This window comes from Lasiosphaeria miniovina, assembly GCF_030549165.1.
Source record: "Lasiosphaeria miniovina strain SMH2392-1A chromosome Unknown B0T26scaffold_9, whole genome shotgun sequence".
Lineage (NCBI taxonomy): Eukaryota > Fungi > Ascomycota > Sordariomycetes > Sordariales > Lasiosphaeriaceae > Lasiosphaeria > Lasiosphaeria miniovina.
Genome location: NW_026848228.1, coordinates 374733 through 394187, shown reverse-complemented (window position 1 = coordinate 394187; position 19455 = coordinate 374733). Strand labels below are relative to the sequence as shown.

At 56.5% G+C, this 19455-nt stretch overlaps 9 protein-coding genes across 9 annotated transcripts; 6 read left to right on the top strand and 3 right to left on the bottom strand.

Annotated features, from left to right (window-relative positions):
• Window positions 1-319: 319 nt before the first annotated feature.
• Window positions 320-1689, bottom strand: B0T26DRAFT_757688 (tRNA-guanine(15) transglycosylase-like protein; the record flags this gene model as incomplete). The annotated part of the gene is made up of 3 exons (XM_060446283.1): window positions 320-1238; window positions 1300-1550; window positions 1639-1689. The coding sequence occupies 3 exons, from the start codon at window positions 1687-1689 to the stop codon at window positions 320-322; spliced, it is 1221 nt and encodes a 406-aa protein (XP_060289356.1).
• A 1309-nt stretch (window positions 1690-2998) lies between these two features.
• Window positions 2999-3832, top strand: B0T26DRAFT_659923 (uncharacterized protein; the record flags this gene model as incomplete). Its single annotated transcript, XM_060438989.1, has 1 exon — window positions 2999-3832. One exon carries the CDS (start codon window positions 2999-3001, stop codon window positions 3830-3832), a length of 834 nt encoding a protein of 277 aa, XP_060289355.1.
• Window positions 3833-3963: 131 nt separating this feature from the next.
• Window positions 3964-5055, bottom strand: B0T26DRAFT_795177 (uncharacterized protein; the record flags this gene model as incomplete). Its single annotated transcript, XM_060446903.1, has 6 exons — window positions 3964-4432; window positions 4491-4543; window positions 4620-4719; window positions 4790-4835; window positions 4886-4916; window positions 4980-5055. 6 exons carry the CDS (start codon window positions 5053-5055, stop codon window positions 4292-4294), a joined length of 447 nt encoding a protein of 148 aa, XP_060289354.1. The 3' UTR covers window positions 3964-4291.
• Window positions 5056-5469: 414 nt separating this feature from the next.
• On the top strand, window positions 5470-7148 carry B0T26DRAFT_681813 (uncharacterized protein; the record flags this gene model as incomplete). Its single annotated transcript, XM_060440686.1, has 6 exons — window positions 5470-5526; window positions 5644-5648; window positions 5713-5716; window positions 5835-6116; window positions 6285-6501; window positions 6652-7148. 6 exons carry the CDS (start codon window positions 5470-5472, stop codon window positions 7146-7148), a joined length of 1062 nt encoding a protein of 353 aa, XP_060289353.1.
• A 443-nt stretch (window positions 7149-7591) lies between these two features.
• Window positions 7592-9205, bottom strand: B0T26DRAFT_527600 (uncharacterized protein). Its single transcript, XM_060435508.1, has 3 exons — window positions 8631-9205; window positions 8331-8547; window positions 7592-8235 (listed from the first exon to the last, which is right to left on the bottom strand). The coding sequence occupies exons 1-3, from the start codon at window positions 9031-9033 to the stop codon at window positions 8082-8084; spliced, it is 774 nt and encodes a 257-aa protein (XP_060289352.1). The 5' UTR covers window positions 9034-9205; the 3' UTR covers window positions 7592-8081.
• A 1233-nt stretch (window positions 9206-10438) lies between these two features.
• B0T26DRAFT_659309 (uncharacterized protein) lies at window positions 10439-14071 on the top strand (the record flags this gene model as incomplete). Its single annotated transcript, XM_060438939.1, has 2 exons — window positions 10439-13561; window positions 13622-14071. The coding sequence occupies 2 exons, from the start codon at window positions 10439-10441 to the stop codon at window positions 14069-14071; spliced, it is 3573 nt and encodes a 1190-aa protein (XP_060289351.1).
• A 93-nt stretch (window positions 14072-14164) lies between these two features.
• On the top strand, window positions 14165-14712 carry B0T26DRAFT_527458 (uncharacterized protein). Its single transcript, XM_060435507.1, has one exon. The coding sequence runs from the start codon at window positions 14257-14259 to the stop codon at window positions 14614-14616; it is 360 nt and encodes a 119-aa protein (XP_060289350.1). The 5' UTR covers window positions 14165-14256; the 3' UTR covers window positions 14617-14712.
• Window positions 14713-16913: 2201 nt separating this feature from the next.
• On the top strand, window positions 16914-18004 carry B0T26DRAFT_744736 (uncharacterized protein; the record flags this gene model as incomplete). The annotated part of the gene is made up of 3 exons (XM_060444451.1): window positions 16914-16940; window positions 17278-17622; window positions 17660-18004. The coding sequence occupies 3 exons, from the start codon at window positions 16914-16916 to the stop codon at window positions 18002-18004; spliced, it is 717 nt and encodes a 238-aa protein (XP_060289349.1).
• A 516-nt stretch (window positions 18005-18520) lies between these two features.
• B0T26DRAFT_660180 (uncharacterized protein) lies at window positions 18521-19319 on the top strand (the record flags this gene model as incomplete). The annotated part of the gene is made up of 2 exons (XM_060439011.1): window positions 18521-18611; window positions 18676-19319. 2 exons carry the CDS (start codon window positions 18521-18523, stop codon window positions 19317-19319), a joined length of 735 nt encoding a protein of 244 aa, XP_060289348.1.
• Between the last annotated feature and the right edge of the window lie 136 nt (window positions 19320-19455).

Below are 19455 nucleotides of genomic sequence, written 5' to 3'. Positions count from 1 at the left end.
TGGGCTGCAGAGTGCAGGTCGAATTGCGAGTCCGGAGAGGGTCGGTCGGCGATTGAGAAAGAGTCCTCCGAAAATAAATTCGGGGAACCTTGGCCGGGCTTGGGCGTTGCACAGCTTGCAAGCCTTCTTTCATTGGCCACTTTTCGTAATGCCAAGCCACCCTCCTTAACCCCAACCCTGGAGCCATTTGTTTACCAGTACTGAACCTCTAAAGAGCTTCACCCCCTTTCCCTTTTACTTTTGCCATTACCCATTGCAACACACAGAGTAGGTGTATAGGCCCACAGAGAATGACGCAAATGGAATGATGCAGACGAGCTCAGGTTTCTAACAGGTCAATGCCTACACCTCGCAATGCGTCGACTACCCACGAGGGGAAGCCATGTCCATCTGGGTATAATCTACTAAAGAACTCTCTCACAAACGCCGGATACCTGTCGGCAATGATGGCATCCCTGGCCTCCCTCATCAGATTTAACTGGTACCATACGTTATGTATGGTCAGCAGGTGTGCTGCGACCGTCTCCTTGGCAGCATTGTGATGCACAAACGCCCTCGTGATGCCCATAGCACCTTCCTGCTCGACGCGTCTACAGCAGGGACACCCGCAGTCGTCCTCGAGCGGACCGAAGTCGGTCGCATACATCTCGCGCTTCAGGTTGAGCACGCCATTCTTGGTAATGGCGTTGCCGAATCGCGCCGTGCGCGTGGGCCAGACGCAGTCAAACATGTCGGCGCCCAGGGCCACGCTCACGACCAGGTCCTCGGGGTAGCCAATGCCCATGACGTACCGGGGCTTGAGGTCGGGCAACTGCTCGGTGCAGGCGGCTACTACGCGGCAGAAGTCATCCTTGGCCTCTCCACCGCTCAGCCCCCCGATGGCAATGCCGGGCGTGTCACGGGCCACCATCTCGCGGCAGCACTCGCGGCGCATGTCCAGGTCCAGGCCTCCCTGGATGATGCAGAAAAGGTTCTGGCGGTCGGGGTGCTTGTGAGCAGCAATGCAGCGGTCGAGCCACCGCACGCTGCGCTCCATTGCCTCGCGCATGCGCACTATGTCGGGGGAGGTGGTTACCAGGACATCGTCGAGCTGCATGATGATGTCGGAGCCGATCGAGTTTTGGAGGCTGATGGAGTGCTCGGGAGTCAGCAGCATGGGCGTGCCGTCATGCGGCGACAGGAAGCGCACGCCTTCCTCCGTGATGGTGGCGAGCTTGAGCAACGAGACCATCTGGAAGCTTGTCTGGGTCAGCGAATGGAAGACCGACAATGCTGTCTCAGGGGTAACGAGGCGCATACCCGCCACTGTCTGTCAGGATGTTGTGGTCCCAGCCCTGCAGCTTGTGGGCACCCCCCACGGCGTCCATGACCTCCTGTCCGGGCTTGAGGCCGAGGTGGTATGTGTTGTTGAGGCAGAGGCGACATCCCGTGTTCTCGAGTTGTTGCGGCGTGATTCCCTTCAGAGACGCCTGCGTGGCCACGGGCATGAAGACGGGGAGGTTGACAGGGCCGTGGGGCAGCGTCAGGATCGAGGCGCGAGCCCTCGTCGTCTAGCAAATCGCTTGTCAGCTACATGTCTTCCCCAGATAAAGTACCTTGGTTGCCATTGCCAGACGGCGGGAAGCAGTGGTGACCCACAGAGCATTTGGCCACCAGCTCAAAGGTGAGCGCAGCAGATGATGCTGACATGGTTGAGGCCATCCTTCTTGCCGCCCGCATTCTCCGCCTAGCGGACAAGTTCTTGTTGGCAGGCACACGTTCAGGGCCCTCTTTGCTGCCAAGGATCTCGGTCTTAGGTTGTCTTGAACTATCGGTTGAGTTGACATTCGCCTGCATGTGCAGGAGAAAAAGGGCTGCCCGCTTCAATCTGTCAGCCCAGGCGATTGGACAGGATTGAATGGCAGGCACTTTGGTGGGGTTGAGGATCCCTGCAACAATCCCCGCTGAGAGCTGAGACCTCGTGGGATCCGCTGCTAGATAAATCCACTACTGTTTCACATTTCCACCAGCCCGCACCAGGGTCTAACCCTAACCCTACCTCCTAATCCCTATGTGTAAATCACGAAGTACACTAGTACTGTACCTTGGACGGCCCAGAACATCCATGATCACCATGCCACCAGTCTCAATCACACCACCCTGTGGTGGCCAGTTTGTATGGAAGTCTCTACCCAGGCACCACCACGGCGCTGCTTGGTTTTCGTCAAGCGTCAAAGGCCCGCCCGCCCGCCCCACACCACACACACACCTCTCAATACCACTGGCCAGTGAAGGATCGAATAACGGCGGGGGACCAGCTCTTGATGATGCCACTGGCTGGGTATCACAGGGCTGCAGCGTCAATAATAAGTTGTGTATTTCTATTCTGGTCCCGCTCGGGCACAGTCAGCCCACGTTTCCATTTTGCCCAAACATGGGGAAGGCTACACCGGCCCAACCTACTTCTAGCAGCCTCGAGTGCGACAGCAACTTGAACACCTCCCGGGCCCAAGGTAGGTAGGTAGGTAGGTAGGTGGTACCTTACCTGCCCGGGTCGGGTAAGGTACCAAGCAGGCTGGCTTGGCTTTCATGGGGTCATAACGCCGCTGCCAATAGGGCAACCATGGATGTAGGTAATATACCACCCTACGTCAGGCAGACGAAGGAATGAATGCCCTCGACAATGTACTGGCCTAAAGCTTCCGGCCCCTGCCTCCGAGTTCCACAATATGAACGGTAGCTACATATGGCTCTCCCAGTTCAGTCTAGGCTTCAGTGCCTTTTTCATCTCGCCCCACGGGAGGACTCCTCCTTCTCCTCCTCTTTTTCTTCAGTCACCCAGCCTCGCCGTCCTGCTAGTAGCACATGTCAGTGCCCGTCATGGCACTGCAACGTGTATTCTTCCTGTCTTGACATCAAAACCTGCCTGCCCTGGCTGGACCGCTCCTTGATCCCTTCCAGATCCAGTATCGTGCCCAGCATGCCATCATCCCACCCCATCAGTCTCCCTGTTGCCAGCATGCCGTCCGAGGCCCAAATATTCCATCTATTCCCGTCCCTACCAGCCGAGCTCCGGCTCCAGATCTGGAGACAGAGCTGCCACGCGCGGGCCGTCGAGGTTCGCTACTCGCAAGAACACGACCGGTGCCTGACCACGGCGCGGCCGCCGGTCATCCTGCGCGTCTGCCACGAGTCGCGGCACGAGGGCCTGCGGCTCTACGTCAAGGCCTTTGGCACCCGGGCCCACGCGGCCAACATCTACTTCCTCCCGGCGCTGGACATCCTCTACCTCCCGCGGTGCGGAGTCATGGGCTACGACGACACGGCTCGGGACTTTGGCCGCTACGTGCCCGGCGGCACGGTCGAGCACGTGCGCCGCCTCGCCATCGACCACGTGAAGCCCGAGATCCGCCGGCCCTGGGAGACGTACAACAAGTTCTGCTTACTGCGGACGTTTCCGAGCCTGCGCGAGGCGTTCCTCGTTCTATCTAGCCCTGGCGATGACGAGAACGGCGGCGACGACGACAACAACAACAACAACAACAACAACAACAGCAACAGCAACAGCCAGATCGAGATCGAGTTTGTGGATCCGCGGGGAGACCCGCAGGAGATTGTGCGGCTGATGGATACGGTCAAAGACTCGTTCAACTTTGAGCTGGGGCCGTTCGGGTTCGGGTCGTACCAGAGCTGCAGCACCAGGGCCAGTAGCAGCACCAGCAGCAGTACCGAGATCGGCGGTGCCGGCCACGGCCACCCCTGGATGGTTGCGCTCGAGCTGGTCCCCAAGGCCAAGGCTGTGCGAGGACAGCTGTCCTGGCATGACACGCCGCGCTCTCTAGTTAGTGTTTAAACTCGTGTGCTTGCTTGCTGGCTGACTTGACGGGTGACTCTTGTTGGAAGGACACACATGCGTGTGCGTGTTCGTTGTTTATTTACCATCCCCCCTTTTTGAACAGCGAGCTGCGACAGTGTTAGTCACCACGGAGACGTGTATCTAATTGCTGGCTCTTCTTTAAAAGCGACGGCGGGAGGATTGTACACTAGTTATGGGCCCGATAACGTATGTGTGACGCCTTGCATTTTAATCCAAGATTAAACGGGCCTCTGTAGCATTTATGAAATACAGATGGTTTCGATGAAGGAAGTGTCCAGTGCTATTTGTGTCAGCCTCCAATTCGCACCGCACACATAGTTGTAAATGGCCAGCAAATGGGAACGTCTCATTCCCGCGCTCGGTGCCAAGACCCTGCTCAGCGCCGAGCACTCAACGGTTTTGCTTGACACAGGCAGCCCTAGCGTAGAATTCATCCTATACTTGGAGATCAGGGGATAAATGGGAGCACATCGCCGTCATTCGGTAGGCAACATAGCCAGGAGGAAGTTCCTCGTTAGGTGGCGCCTGATGCGCCTTCCCCCGCTCCAGAACCGCCTCGCAGTTTTTGCATTTGTGCTGTGTGGAAGTCCAGAAAGGCCTCACGATCCTTCGAACCTAGTGGCCGTGTCCATACCTGCCCTAGCACACCCATGTCCACATTGCACATGAGCACCTGCCGGACAGTATCTAAGCAATGCGCTGGTAGTGCCAAGCCTTAGTTGCTGTGATGATAAAAACCACACCCCGGGGAGCATCAACTTACTTACGTGGAACCTGATAATGTCATCTTCATCGTTGGGCGTGTTGTCGCGAATGGCCCTGTAATAATCGTAGTTGAAATAAAGTGCTTTGCGAACAATATTCTACATAGCATAGCACTATGTATTAGCATAACAGTTGTGATCATGTCACTGAAGCGAGGGGTTTACGTACCAGACAATGTAAGTGGTGCAATCCCTCCACGTTCACAAAGAACCCTCTACCGTACTTTTTTACTCGCTACACGTGACGCTTTGTGAGATCACTTACGATTCGTTCCGCTTCCGGAATAATAGAAACCCTGTCTATTTATTCTCCTATGTTAGTGAGCTGACTAAGGCCTACCTAACAATTTATGACGTACACTCAATTCCCAGTCCCTTCCACGCTGCGTCTACTCCAGGCGAGACGGTAGACTGTTTCTCGCATAAAAGACCCATTGAAGACAGTGGCCAGTGCGCCGTATCAGCTTCGTTCAAAAGCGGTGCTTGATACGTCTGCTGTCTGGAACTGTCGGGTCTAATAGCACACGCCCAATGTGACTGAACTTACAATACTGAGACACAAAAAGCGCATTGCTGGCATGTCTTGGTTTCGATTTTCCGCTGGGTGATTCGAGAAATAAGAGCAAGAGATAAGACTACGCCTAGGATTACCCCTAGTGCAAACAATGTTAGCTGTGCCCTTGTCGCTAATAGCAGGCTCAGGGGACCACGTTGGCTTTCAGGGAGGAGGGGCCTTGAAGAGATGCCGAGTCGAGCTCTCCGTTCTCTCTCGAATGGAGAGAGCCCTCTTCAGCCTCACTGTCGTCCTTGAATTCGGTGGGGGACATGGTCGAGTGATGAGTAGGCATCATGGGAATGCGGTTGAACACGACGTTTCCGAGCGGACGGCCACGAGGCGTTCCTCGCGTTCGTTCGGCCTCTGACCGCCTCTTCCCCTCCCTTTCACCATCCAAAACATCGAGAGAAAGTCAAACTCAAATCTATCGACCAACAAACGCTTATCATAGCTACCGATTCTCACAGCCAGGGTAAGTACTAGGCCCGCCTCGACTACATCCGAAAGTTGCTCGGAGATCTTTTCAATGTCTCTAGCCAGGTACGAAGTACTCCTCAGGCTTGCCCCCAAGTTGGGTTGGCTCGCCCCACCATTTCTCCAAATTCCATCTACACGCCAGCCCAGCCAAGCCATGATTCTAATTCTCGGGCGATGCTAGGACTTCGAGCGGACCGAAATCACTCCGATCCAGTACGACCCGAACCACCCATTCAAGTGCAACAACTTTGTCTACCGTCTCGCGCTCCCCTCAGGCGTTGTCGGTTCCTCGTGCAAATTCAGACAGCCGGGCTGCGTCCCTATCCCGATCGGTGCAAAGGAGTTCATCCCCCGTCTGAGCAACTCCGAGGCCCATGGAATGCACCAAGAGACCCGGGTGCAGAATGAAGTTAGCATGCTCACCCTAGCCTCGGCCGCCCTGCGTCATATTGAGCCCCACGTTGTACACCGCGTCTTCGGCTGAGGTGCGGCTGATGGTGAGCGCGCGGGCTGGATCTTGCAGGAGCTGATGCCTGGCGTTCCGGCTGCCGAGCCGTTCGACGGAGCCATGTCCCTGGATGAAAAGAAGGGAATCCTGGCGTAGATGGCGGCACTGGTTCAAGGGCTACAGGATTACCCGCTTCCCGAGAGCATCAAGGGCTGGGGAGGAGTCACGTTTGATGACAGCGGTGCCATTGTCAGCGCTCCAATGGTCAGTGTCGGTGCGGGACCTTGGTCTTCTCTGGAAGAGTCCTACCGGGATCGCCTGAAAGCGGCGCTCGCCAAGACCGACACGAACCCAACCTTCAGGGTTGGCGAGCAAAGGGCATCAGAGGGCGAATCGACGCGTTGAGCGTGAGCTCCCGGCACAATCCGACTTTTCGTCGAAACAAGATCGAGCCATCGTACACGCCGACTTTAGCAACTTCTCCCCCATACTCACTTGACGTAAAAATGTTTTCTTGATCTAATTAACCTGAGGAATGATAGTTAATTAGCCCCTGATAATCTTCTCTACGACCCCGCGACGGGCCGTATCACGGCGCTCCTCGACTATGACTTCTCTAGTATTCAGCACCCGGCATACGAGTTCTTCCGCTCCTTTGCTACCAATGGTGGCCAGCTTTGTGGCTGGTTAGACGATAATACCCTACAGGGACAAGAGGCTGAATTACTGCGCAATGCTAAACTCAGTGGCCAGTTTCCCTCGCCTCTTCCGACTCGGACAGATTCCCACGATGGCGGGTTGGCGGTTGATTGGGAGCTTGCGCAAGTGTGGGAGGAAGCGCTGCAGAAGCTAGACGTCAAGCGCCCGAGCACAATTCCCGGCATTGACAAGCTTGCCGATGCGGACGAGGTCTTGGGCTCCCTTCTGCCCTGGAGACTGGCCAATGAGGATTTATTGAGGATGAACCAGGATGAGGACACGAGAGCGGCGCTGAAACGCATTGCTGAGGGACACCTTATAAGCTTGCTAGATCATCTAGGATCTTGAAGGAGAGTTTGGAAGCGGCATTCCTCATTTTATGGGGATATTTATAATTTCTTCTAGTAGCTCTGGAGAATGAAATAAGAACGGTTCTTGAAAGATTTAATTAGGAGAGCTGGAGTAGGGGCGCCGTCTATATCTCTACGGACTCTTACCACTGGAGCTACATGCTGATAACCTACCTGCTGCTAGCGTACGGTACCTAGTCCCTCCGCCGCCTCACCAACGCCGACAACGGCACTGCATTACGGGAGTACTTCTCGATAACTGTATTAAGACGGCACCAACGGTAGCGGTCCAAGTCTGCAACCTCCTGGCTGCGAAATAACAGGAGCTGAACTCCACCCTTGGCTAGGCGCGCGGTGCGGAGTCATTTCTAACCAGATATTCCACGGTATGGAACTCTGCACACGGTCCAAGTCAGGAGCCAAACTTGGGGGGAAGTAAACAAGTCAGGGAGCAACAGAATGTCAACTTAGGTGGATTCCCCACCCCAAGTTGTTCCATCTATATTCCTTCCAAGGTAGTGAGCGAAAAAGAGAAAGAGAGAAAGAGAGCCATTCATCAACTCTCCAGCCCGTTTCAAGTTCCCCTGCCTTCTAGACGAGGAAGAAAAAAGACAAGACAAACGCCGCCGCGTTAGCGAGCCACACGATCAGGCTCGCAGGCGCCGCGCCCGGCGGAGCGAGACCCGAGGTGATAGTGGTGGTGAACGCCGTGACCCTGAAGGCTGACGAAGAAGACGTTGACGAGGAGTTCGCCGGCGGCGTCGAGGAGGCCGAGCTGCTTCCGGAGATAAGGGTGTTCCAGTCGCCGACGTCGGTGCTGGTGGCTGTGGGAAGGGTGCCGCTGCTGAAGCCCGAAGTCGGCAAGAGATTGGACGTCTGCGGCGGGTAGCGCTCGCAGAACGACTCGAGGACGAGTATGACTAGACGTGTGTTAGCGATAGGAAGCTGCTAGTTCAGCAATCGCTGAAGGGAAAGGGTGGCGCCTCGTACAGCTGTAGTCACCCGGGCCGCCTTGGCTTGAAGCCCACGGGGCGCACGAGGAGGCCAAGGTCTCCAGCGCTGTGGTGTAGGTGCCATGTGTGTAGCTTTTTGGCGGATCCACGGTCAGTTCTCGGCTTTGCTTACCGCGACAGCACAGGTGGGTACAAGAAGGCACAAAAAGGGGACGAGGAAAACATACCAGAAACACGAGGCTAGCTGTTCCGAGTCGGCCGTCTGAGGGTTCGGGATGGCGCTGCCGCAAGAGAACACGATGTCGAGGATGGCCAAACACGCGGAAGGCGTTCCTCGTGCTCTCGATGACTGCGTGATGACGATGGGGGGAGCGGTGGGGAGTGTCGGCGCAGAGCAAATCCCTCTGCCTACGTCTGAGCAGATGGAGTATAAAACAGCAGCAGCTATTTGGATGTAAGTTTCCAGTGTTTGTTTGTCCTGCGGCGCCGTAATACAGGTTAGATCGACATCACGGCAACGAACGTACTTGTATATGCCTCAGACTCGCCAGGCGCCGAGTAGAAAATAGACGAAGCGCACCGGCGGTACTGGTTGCTAAGGAAAGTGCTCGAATAGCAGCAGAAGCAGTTGGCAGCACTGGCCTGGTCGGCAGTCGCCGCGAGAAAGCCCTCGGAGCTGCACTTGTCGACAACCCCAAAGGCCGTGCTACAGGCCTGTCGGCCTAGTTCATCGTCACCGAGGGACGCTGTCGCTATCGACGTTGATAGTGCCGTGGCCGTTTCTGCCGGTGCCGGTGCCGGTGCCGGTGCTGCTGCTGCCGCCCTTACTATCGTTTCGATGACTTTGACATCGACAAAGCCTTCAAACAAGGCGGCGGCGCAGTGCGCCCCGACCAGCACAGAGAGAATGAGACGTTGTCTTCGTCCCATCTTTCGATAATTCTTTCACCCTGTCGCATCAAAAGCCGCGTGGTTGGATGGGGCCAGGCCAGGTTCAGGTTACGCTGTTGTCGGTGGGCTTCCGTGAGTGACTTTTTATTTATTCATACGGATATTCATAGAGAATATCTGGCTATGGACTGCCAGGCAAGGCTGCAACCCCGGCCTCTCTGTTGGTCTGCCTGGCGATACGCCAAGCGAGAGCTTTTGGTTCGACAGGAGACGCGCAGCCACTTGCGTGCTACCCACCATTTCCAGAATGGTGATTAGTCCCATTGGCTTGGCGGGATGGATGGGCGAGGCATACTCTGGCTGGACTCGGTATTCAGTACTCCATGAGGATTTGTCCATGTCCAGTTCATGGGCCCATGGCTGAATCCCTTCAGATTGATTTCCACAATTCGAATGAACCAAATCATCTCCAGCAAGTCCCTCTTCTGTTGGTTACCAATGTTCGTATGATATGGAAGGACTCACGGTTGGCCGCTGCCACTCAACAGCAGAAAAGGCTGAGCTTCCCCCAAAACAGTATCAAAAATAAGTGGGGAAGCTTGAGCTGAGCTGAAGGAAACCCCGCATTCTGCAATAGTTGAAAGCTTGGCAACCCAGCCCAATAAGTGTGGAGAAAGTTGCACGGCCTCGTAGACTCAATCGTCTTTAAAGTTGAGCACCCGGAGGTACGCATTGCTGTAATGATTACACCCAGCAACATTCTTTGAAAGATTTTAGAGACTCACAGCGGTGTAGCAGAAAAGCGGAAGGGGTATTCTTTATTTTCTCTTATTTTTGAGATGTGTATCGACCTTTTTCTGCAGGTCTCAGCCTTTTTTTTGTTGCTGTTGCCAGGCTCAAGGCGGGGTTTGGCTGGGGGGCGTTGTCACGTGATTAGCCGCCCAGTTGGGCGTGCAGCGCAGTGCAGGGTATGACGTTCCGACGCGTGACGCGACATTTGCTTGTTGCGCCAGTGCCAAGCCAAGCAAGCCCAGGACGGGACAAGAGGCGCCAAAAAAAGTTGCAGATGGCGCCCCCCAATCTGGACATCCAGTGTATGGGGACTTCATGCCAGCGACATTCCGCTGCGAGCCGCGCGACGCCGTTAGCCGGACACCTTTGCTAAGGTGCAGATTACAATAGCACGCACCGGATTCAATCCCGACCTAGCTTCCATCCGCTCTTACACATGTTGTCGTCGTAACCGAAAGTATACCTACCTTACCTTGCAACCCAGGAAGGCACCTGCCCTCGTCCTGAAGGAGGCCCACTGCTGCGTTCCGGCTTGCCTTTGCTTTTCATCGCATGCGGCGCGTCCGTCTCTCTTCGAAACGAAGCTGTCGTCTCTCTTTCTGCCTAGCATAGTCTCTGGGTCTGAGACCACGTTCCAGATTCCATTGCCACCATGGCGCCCCCCTTCTCCCTATCGCCCTCCCCGCCCGACAGAGTTTCGGCTTCAATTGCTCAGCAGCAGCACACCAAGCCGCCGGGCACAGCCGACAATGGACTCTCGCAGTCTCTGAAACAGCTGTCCATCTCAACCTCATCCCCAGCGCGGCCGCCCCGGACACCTAGGTCAACAGCTCGCAGCCCTCTTAAGGCAGCTGTGAATCGATCCCCCAGCTCGTCGCGACCCGGAAGTGCCATGCGTAGCCCCCTAAACTCATCCTCCGCCTTCAACGGGACACCCTCCCGCTCCTCGTCACGTCCCGCATCACGCTCGGCCACACCTACGTTACTAAGGAAGGCATCAATGAACTCTCTCCATTCTGTCAACGGCGTTGCGCCCCCTCGTCGCTCCAGCTCTGCCAACCTCTTGTCGCCTACCCCAGCCAGGTCGCCCCTTCGAAGCATGTCTCCCGAGGCCCCCCTAGAGAAGCCCCTCCCCACGGCCGAGTCCGTCGCGAGCGCCCACTTCCAGGCCGAGCTCCAAGCCCACCACGGCGATGACCCGAAGCTCGCCGAGACCGTCGTAATTCTTCACGACGCCTGCTACGGCCACCGATTCTCGCGCCCCCGCACATCGCGTGGCGCCCTGAGCACCATAGTCGAGCGGCCCGAGAGGATCAAGGCGTGTGCACTGGGCGTGTCGGCAGCTTATGTGCGTCTCGGCGAACGCCACCAGGACGGCGCGTTCCCCATCGGCCCCGGCTTCAGTCCCGCCTCTCTGCCCTCGGTGCCCTTCCAGATTCACAAGACGACGCGGCGGCTGTCTCTGTCGTCGCAAACCGTCACCAACGTCCACGGGGTCAAGTGGATGGAAGAGCTGAAGAACATGTGCGACTCGGCCGAGGCGAAGCTGGCTGCAAGTGGGAAAGAGCTCCAGCGCCCCGACATGGACCGGGGCCCCAACGCCGAGGCCCCCCACAAGTTCCACGAGGGCGACCTCTACCTGTGTTCCGAGTCGTTGAATGCCCTCGAGGGTGCGCTCGGAGGCGTCTGCGATGCCGTCGACGCCGTCTTCAGGCCCCAGGGGCCGAGGCGAGCATTTGTCGCGATTCGGCCACCCGGCCACCACTGCTCTGCGTCGTACCCGTCGGGCTTCTGCTGGATCAACAATGTCCATGTCGGCATCATGCACGGCATCCTGAGCCACGGGCTGACCCACGCCGCCATTATCGACTTCGACCTGCACCACGGCGACGGCTCGCAGTCGATTGCCTGGCAGCACAACGCGCGGAGCGTCGGCCTGGCCAAGAACGCCGCCTGGTGGAAGAAGACATCGATTGGGTATTTTAGTCTGCATGACATTAATTCGTATCCGTGCGAGATGGGCGACGAGGACAAGGTTAGGAACGCGAGTATCTGCATCGACAATGCGCACGGCCAGAGCATCTGGAATGCCCACCTGCAGCCCTGGAAGACAGAGGCTGAGTTTTGGGCACTGTACGAGTCCAAGTATGCCGTCTTGCTCGACAAGACGCGTGACTACCTCAAGGGCCAGACCGAGCGCCTCCGCGCTGCTGGTCTGAACTCGAAGGCCGCCATCTTCTTCTCGGCAGGCTTTGATGCGAGCGAGTGGGAGAGCGCGGGGATGCAGCGACATAACGTAAATGTGCCCACCGAGTTCTATGCGCGCCTGACTCGTGACGTAGTCCGGATCGCGGCCGAGGAGGGCACGAGCGTCGAGGGCCGCATTGTCAGCGTCCTCGAGGGTGGCTACAGCGACCGCGCCCTCTGCTCGGGCGTCTTGAGCCACCTCTCAGGCCTAGCGGGAGACGGGCCATCGTCCAAGGAACAGGACTTCAACGGCCTCGGGTACGAGATGGGCCAGAGGATCGGCTCGGTGCGCGGCCGCGGGCGCAAAGACTCGACTGCGAGCGAGCGTGGCTCCCGCCGGTACGAACCTTCGTGGTGGTCTGCCGCCGAGCTCGCCCAACTCGAGAGCACCGTGTCTCCCCAACTGGAGGAGCTGCCAAAGAAGCCCCGGACCGGCACGCCGCCCACCTACTCATCGCCGACACAATCTTCGAGTGCCAAAGCCGTGTCATCTAGGGTCCGCCGCGCGTCTGGTCTATCGCCCGGAGGTGGCCTGTTGCCCGTATCTCGACCTCCGTCGCCCCCTCCTCCAGAGGTTCCCTGGACTGTTGCGGCGCACGAGTTGAGCAAGCTCCTTATTCCGAGTAGGCGCCAGACGGACAGCTGCACGCACGAAGACTTGAATGCCGAGGCCACCCGAGCCCGGCGTGACCGCCAGTCTCTCCTGGCCCAGTCGCAGGGTGCACCCCCTGGCAGCACTGCTCACGCTTCCCAGGCCGAGCGAGCCCCCACAAGGATGAGTCTAAGAGAGCGCAAAACGAAGCCACCGCTACCAGTAGACGAAGAGGACGCCGAGGAAGACGGCAAGGGCAGACGGAAGACAGTAGCGGGGCCATCGGTTCTGTCCATCGAGAAAGCAGTGTCACGTGGAACAACCCCTGTTGCCCCTAGACAGCAGCCACGACAGTCTGGCCGGCGGCTTAGTGCGGCGTCGACCATCGTGTCTGAGAGCGTGGAGTCTGTGTTGCCAGGTCCCGGGCATGCAGCCATCCGTAACATTTCGAGGCCAGACACTGCGCGAAGCGTCAGGCCCGAGTCGTCAATAAGTGTCAGGACCACTCTCCCTGTGAAGAAAACGCGCGCCCCGGCAAAGAAAGAAACCGCTCCCCGTGCCCCAAGAGTCCCGAAGAAACTCCCTGGTGCGGTCAATACGGGAGCCACAATTGTAGCCAAAGCAATTCCTAGCACCACCACACCTACGAACGGCGCTTCCAGTCCTCTCTCGACCAACCAGGCTGGCGACCCAATGGACCAGTTGGCAAATGATATGAAGAAGGTCAAGATCACCTTGGTCACAAAGGCTCAGCGAGAGGCCAGAGAGCGTGAGCGGATTGCAAAAGAGAAATCCATGCAAGCCGGCACAGTGACAGTTCCGACCCCTTTCGAGGAAAACACGTCTCTCTCTAAGGCCGAGTATCAACCTGCTTTCCCCTCGTCGCCGTCGGAGACTGTAATAAACACCCCAACGTCGACCCCGCCTGCAGCTTATGTTTATGAGAACCAGGCGCCGTCGTCTCTGTCCCCGGGGCACTCTTACTTTGCCGAACAGAAGCCTACTGAGTTGGACGTTGGTCCTCTGACTCCAGGTCCGACCCAGACGCATACGCTTCCGCCGGCGTTTGCCCCCCAGCGCATTCCGCTCCCAGCTAGCTCTCCGATTCCGGCGAGCCCTGCTCGGACTCCCATCTGGAATCCTACCCGGAGCCCCACCCGGGACGCTCCACCGCCTAGCAATGACGTCTTTATCGCCTATCAGCCCGAAGGCCCAACCCCTCCTTCGGCAGCCTTCCCGCCATCCCAGCAGCCCCTCCAGTGGTTGCCGCCCAACATCTCCTCCACCCCGAACACCGCCATGCGCCGTGCCGACCTCCCTGTCTTTACCGCCACCTCGGCCATCCCGTTTGCTGTTTCACGTACTGCGACGCCCGCCGAGGCTGCTGCCCCGCCGCCCGTGTCACGGCCTCATGATTCCGTCTGGGAGGTTCCCGAGGCACCGTAAAAGTAAATATGCTTACTTAAGTATTGCGTGTACATTGTTTCCGCGTAGCCGGAAACTCTTTTTTTTCTCTTTTTGTCGTGGAGTTAGGAGAGGAGTGGATCGAGTACCTAGATAGTCTGAGGCAAAGTGATTAGGATGGCGAGTTTATTTTTTTCTCTCCCTTTGTGGATAATTCTGTTTGGGTTATGGGTGGAAAGCGGTCTTGTTTTTGTTTTACTTTTGCTTTATTTAGGATTCGGCTCCGCTGCCCTTGGGCGTCTGTTTGGGTACCGTACAGTCGGGTTTACGGTTCCACGGTCCCACGCGGTGTTGGATACCGATACCACGGTCCAGTACAGCACTGTACAGTTCATTGTATAACCCCCTTTTTTCCCTATTTCTTGGGAGTGATTTGTTTTTCGTGTGTTACTAATAAAGAGGCCTGCTTCTGGATTGGGTTGTTGTTATTATTCTTGTTACCAGCTCCTTGCTTCATGTCTTTTGTTTGCGCGGATACTAAATACACCAGGTTAGATCCGGGGGAGTGGGTAAGGGTTCATTTTTGATCGTTTACCTATCGTGCGACTTTGTAGACAGAGGTGTACTTATTGTTATATGGTGTCAATACCCGTTATCTTGTTATCTTTTACCTGTTCCTTGTTCTCTTTCAATGCGTACCCGAGGATTATCGTCGGCGGGAACAAGCTGTAGGCACGGCCAGTAAGGTTCGGCCAGGAAGGCCCGCGGGCCACTTTTGTCAAAGGAAAGAGAGTGTGTAGGTTGAATGTTTGGGGACAAGTGTTGTTGGTTTGGATGTATTGATAGGTAAGGCGTCGATGAAGGTTTCGGACTCAGCAATACTATTTTCTTCAGATAACTAATTGCCCTGGGATCTCAGCGATGTCGAAGGTCACCACCCTCTGTGAGGTCGGCTGGGAGGGTGAGGGGCCGTGAACCGGGGGAATGATGCCGAGGTTGTCATCCGATGAGGTTGAGGGAGGGTTGGAGCTGGAACTGGAGTTGGCCGGTATCACCATCAAGGTTGGCCCGCAGTTGCTCGGCACTGGGTTTTGCAGGCAATTAGTCCTTGAGTCCCGATCCCGCTTGGCGGTGGCTCTGTAGTTCTAGTAGTTCTACTAGATTAGGGGTCGGCTGCCAGCGGGTTCATCGATTAGTATATTCAGAGGTTGAAACGTTGCTTTTTCGACCTACTTCGACGTAGAGGGGAAAGAAAGAACCGAGGAAGGCGGGGAAATGGGAATGGAGACGTTCAGGGCACCTTCCTTCAAAGCTAAGGTGCCTTACCTCAGTGAATGCTATTGGTCGCAGATCCCCAAGAGTGTCTTTGGGGCAGGAGCGAGCTGATCTAGCGAGAGCCTAGCGAGAGCCTTCCATGATTTGCCTGAGCCTTCCCACTAACCATTTCGTTCCTCTGATTTCGTAAACGCCCACTCGCCATGTCCCGGGCCCGGCAGCCCGTCCGCAAGTCGACATCAATGGCAACATCTCTAGGTTGATTGATGGCCAAAAAGCTCGGACACTGACGAGGGGATGAGCGACCTAGGTAGAGAGGGAGTCCATTCTATGTCGCACATGAATATTTGGTTTAATAACCTAAGGTAAGGTATCTTGACTTTCCCCAGATAGATATTGGGCCAGTGAGAAGGTAGGTAATTAAGTCCCTTAGGAACCTTTATGCTGAAACCCGTCGTAGATTCTCAAGTTAGCTACCTAGCCATTAACTTAGCAGCCGCCATGCTACCCAGGCTCCGAGATCTCTTCGGCTCGGCGACCTTGGAGTCCCTGATCACGACGAGACCTCCCTCCTTTCCGATGCCTTATCTGAGGGAAAAGCCAAAAGCACCTTCCCGGAACCAGGAAAGATGTATTTCCCAGCACCCATTATAGACGAGCTCCTCTCTAGGAGGCTGTCCTGAGACAATTCCTCGAGGCCGGACGGGAAAGGGGCTCCAGAGACTTGGCCAGATGGATCGTACGCAAGGCCCCTAAACTCCTCGTCATCATCATCCATCATGAGCCACCCCGTCTATAGAATATATCGAGTGCTGATGCGCTCACAGAACACCAGTGGAGGGTCTTGGTTCCTGTCTTGTCCACGAAGAGGATTAGATACAATTTTGGGGTGCAGGCAATACTGCCATTCACCGTGCTTCTCTACGGCTACAAGGGCGTCAAGCAATTCCGTAGCGATGTCAACAACGGCTAGACTCGGCGAGAGCGGACCATGCCTTGTTATGAGGTCGTCAGGGATGACAACGAGTCTCAAACAACAACAGCGTACAAAGCAAAGCTTCAGCCCGTCGTGGAAGACTGGATGGACTATATTGGCAAGGCATCCATTCGCCAACCCAACATGGCTCTCGGCGCTCTCATTCAACTCATCAGACAGGGTCTTCTCGAGTTGAACTTCCCCCTCAACGGGCCGAGACTAGGCTAGGTGACGACGGATGGAACGAACCACCCGTTCAACAAGCCAACCCCCTAACGCATTCCATCTTGGCGTCTCCCACCCCTGGGCTTCTTTTCAGAACCTTTACCAACAAACTCGACGTGAAGAGTCCCGTAGAACTCTCCAAGCATATTAGATACATTTGTAGTCGGTTGGTGAAAGAACTAGACAAAGTCAGAGAAGCCAGACCGGCGATTTGGCCTAATAGATATCTACGGACACCACGCGAGGTTGGTGTAGCAACTTGAAAAATCTTGAGGCTACCGCTTATTATTAAGAAAATCAGCGACCAGCAGATGACTGAACCCGTTACATTGTGTATGGGATGGGTATAAGCGATATTACTACTGTGATAAATTTAAGATGGAAATCCCTCGGCGGAGATGACGAAGAATGAAGTGGTGTCTCGCTAGGTTTCCAGTAGAGATACGATAAAAAGTATATACTAACACAGCCAGCTACAGGGCGCCCCGTCGATCCCTCGCCAAGACAATACCAGACAAGACACCATACTTTTGGCTTACGCGTTCACGCATACATGTATCTATATACTCGGCAAGCAAGTACCTGCCTACCTACATACTCAGGCAGGCAGGCAGGCAGCCGGCCGTGTATCATGCCGGCCCCAGCTTTCCCCTTTCCAACGACGAGCTCAGGCCATCGCCGCTGTGCAGCTCGCGGCGGCCTGCCTTCCTCTCCACACAACAATTCCCCAATGAGCAAATCCACGCCGCGCAAGCCGCGGCACCGGAACTAGCACAGCAACAGCGGCCCCCACCAGATTCTGGCGTCCGACTACGAATCCGATGCGGCACACCACATGGAGGCGCGCGAGCAGCCCCGCACCCTCCACGTCCCGACGCGCTCCAACACGGGCCTCAACATGAGCGTGTTGGGACGCTACCTGCCCGGCATACGCGGGATCCTGTATATCGCGGCCAACGCGGTGGTGTACGTCTTCTCGGAAGCGACACAGGGCTGGGACAAGCACGGCGTCGAGAGAACAATGTTTGTGTGTGAGCAGAACCCGTTCGTGGCGTCCAACGGGCAGGGGCTACCGCTGGTGTCCATGTTCGTGCTCAATCGGCGCGGCATGGACAACGTGGTTGTCGATTCTCATGCGTGTCAGCGACTGCGAGGCGGTCGGCGAGCTGCTCATTTTTCGGCTCGAGAACAACGACAGCTCTGGCAGCTCCGGCAGCTCTGACGGCGGCGGCGGGTCCGCTGAGAAGTGCGTCATTGGCATCTGGATCCGCGCCGATGAGGACGACACCCGCGAGGCCAACAACACCATCATCCGCGGCGCCTGGCAGCAGGCCCGCCTGGCCCTCGACTCGTTCCTCGAGGCCACCACCGCCGAGCACTTGGCAAACGAGCGCTTGGGAGATAGAAATCACGGCGCAGCCGTCTCAGAGTCTAGCGCAGATACGCCTGGTAGCAGTAATTTGGTGGTGGGGACGCGGCTGAGCATATCAGACGGGTGATAGGCCCGGGCGGAAGGGGCTTGCGCTTGCACATAGTAGGAGAGTTAGAGACTGTGGCAGCGCTGCGGCAAAGAAGTCGGTAGTTTTTGCTTTTCAACCGCAAATATGCAGCTATTAGCCCAAAGTGCCTTGTAAGTATCTACCGACGTTTGGAGGACCCTAGGGAATAGTGGGCAGCTTTCATCTATCCTACAGGCTCCAAAAGGATTGCCAAAGGCCCAGCGGCACAGTGGTTATGTGCACTGTGCCTTGTCCTAATGACTTTCTCCGGGACGAACGACCCCCACTCACCGCACCCCCCCCACCTTGCGCTACCCCTCTTTCCCCGTACGATACCTACCTAACTTGATACGGAGTATCTATAGATCCACCCAGATTTCAATTCGGACCCCGGCCACCCATCCTGAACTCTTTAACGCGTACCCGTGCCCCGTGATATTCGCACCAGCCATCCGCATATAATCAACAAATTGTCAGCGTGCCGGAGACTAGAAAATGGAGGAGGAAGGCTTCGCGATGGCGTCTCTCTACGCCGCAAAGCAGCAGCTCCGCTCTGCCACGAAGCTCAAGCTCGCTGCCGTCTCGCGCGAGTCTGCCTTGTCCCAGAGTACGGCGCCGATTTGCGCTTCCGCGCTGCTAGTACTTGCAGACAGACTAAATCGTGGCCACAGGCTCCGTCGTTTCCAACGCTCTCAAGACCTTTAAGCCGTATGTAGACGCTAAGCGGGTTAGTGTGTTTCTTTCCATGCCCGGCGGCGAGATACAGACGGACGCCATCGTCAGGCATGCTCTCGCCTCGGGCAAGGAAGTTTTTGTTCCGTACCTCCACAAAAACCTGCTGGCATCGCCCGACCTGCCGCCGCGGGTCATGGACATGGTCCGCCTCAGCGACCTCGGCGACTACGAGTCTCTGAAGCCGGACCGCTGGGGCATCCCGAGCATCGACCCAGCCACCGTCCACCAGAGGCAAAGGATTTGCGGCGGACCCGACGCCCAGCACTCGGGCAGAGCGCTCCTTGACCTCATCCTCATGCCCGGCGTCGCCTTCGACATAGACCCCGACAACGGCACCGTCAGGCGGCTCGGCCACGGCAAGGGCTTCTACGATTACTTTCTCAACCGGCACAGCTCCAAGTCGCTCTCGCTGGGGATGCAGGAATCGCCTATATTGCTCTACGGCTTGGCCATGTCTGAGCAGTTCCTATCCTCTCCATCTGAGGGTTCAGTACCTGTGGGCCCCCTCGATCAACCTCTAGATGGTCTGATTCTCGGCAGCGGCGAGATCAAAGGTCGCCCTGAAAATAGAACACAATGATCCGACGCCATTTGATTGCCCGTGCGCCGGTGTTCCCGCCTCCTTGGTATCCATTTTTCGTAGTGAGTCCTTTTGCCAAGTGCTTCTACCGCTTCTACCGCCTCACAGCACGGCTCTGAATCCCGATTCTGTTCCG

What these genes read in the sequence shown, in the direction of transcription:
- B0T26DRAFT_527458 (XM_060435507.1), top strand. Translation starts at nt 14,257, where the DNA reads ATGGGTGGAAAGCGGTCTTGTTTTTGTTTTACTTTTGCTTTATTTAGG.
- B0T26DRAFT_527600 (XM_060435508.1), bottom strand. Translation starts at nt 9,033, where the DNA reads ATGGGACGAAGACAACGTCTCATTCTCTCTGTGCTGGTCGGGGCGCAC. An exon ending in CGAGTCTGAGGCATATACAA is followed by an intron (nt 8,548 to 8,630) that starts GTACGTTCGTTG and finishes ACATCCAAATAG; the next exon opens with CTGCTGCTGTTTTATACTCC. An exon ending in CAGCTAGCCTCGTGTTTCTG is followed by an intron (nt 8,236 to 8,330) that starts GTATGTTTTCCT and finishes TCCGCCAAAAAG; the next exon opens with CTACACACATGGCACCTACA.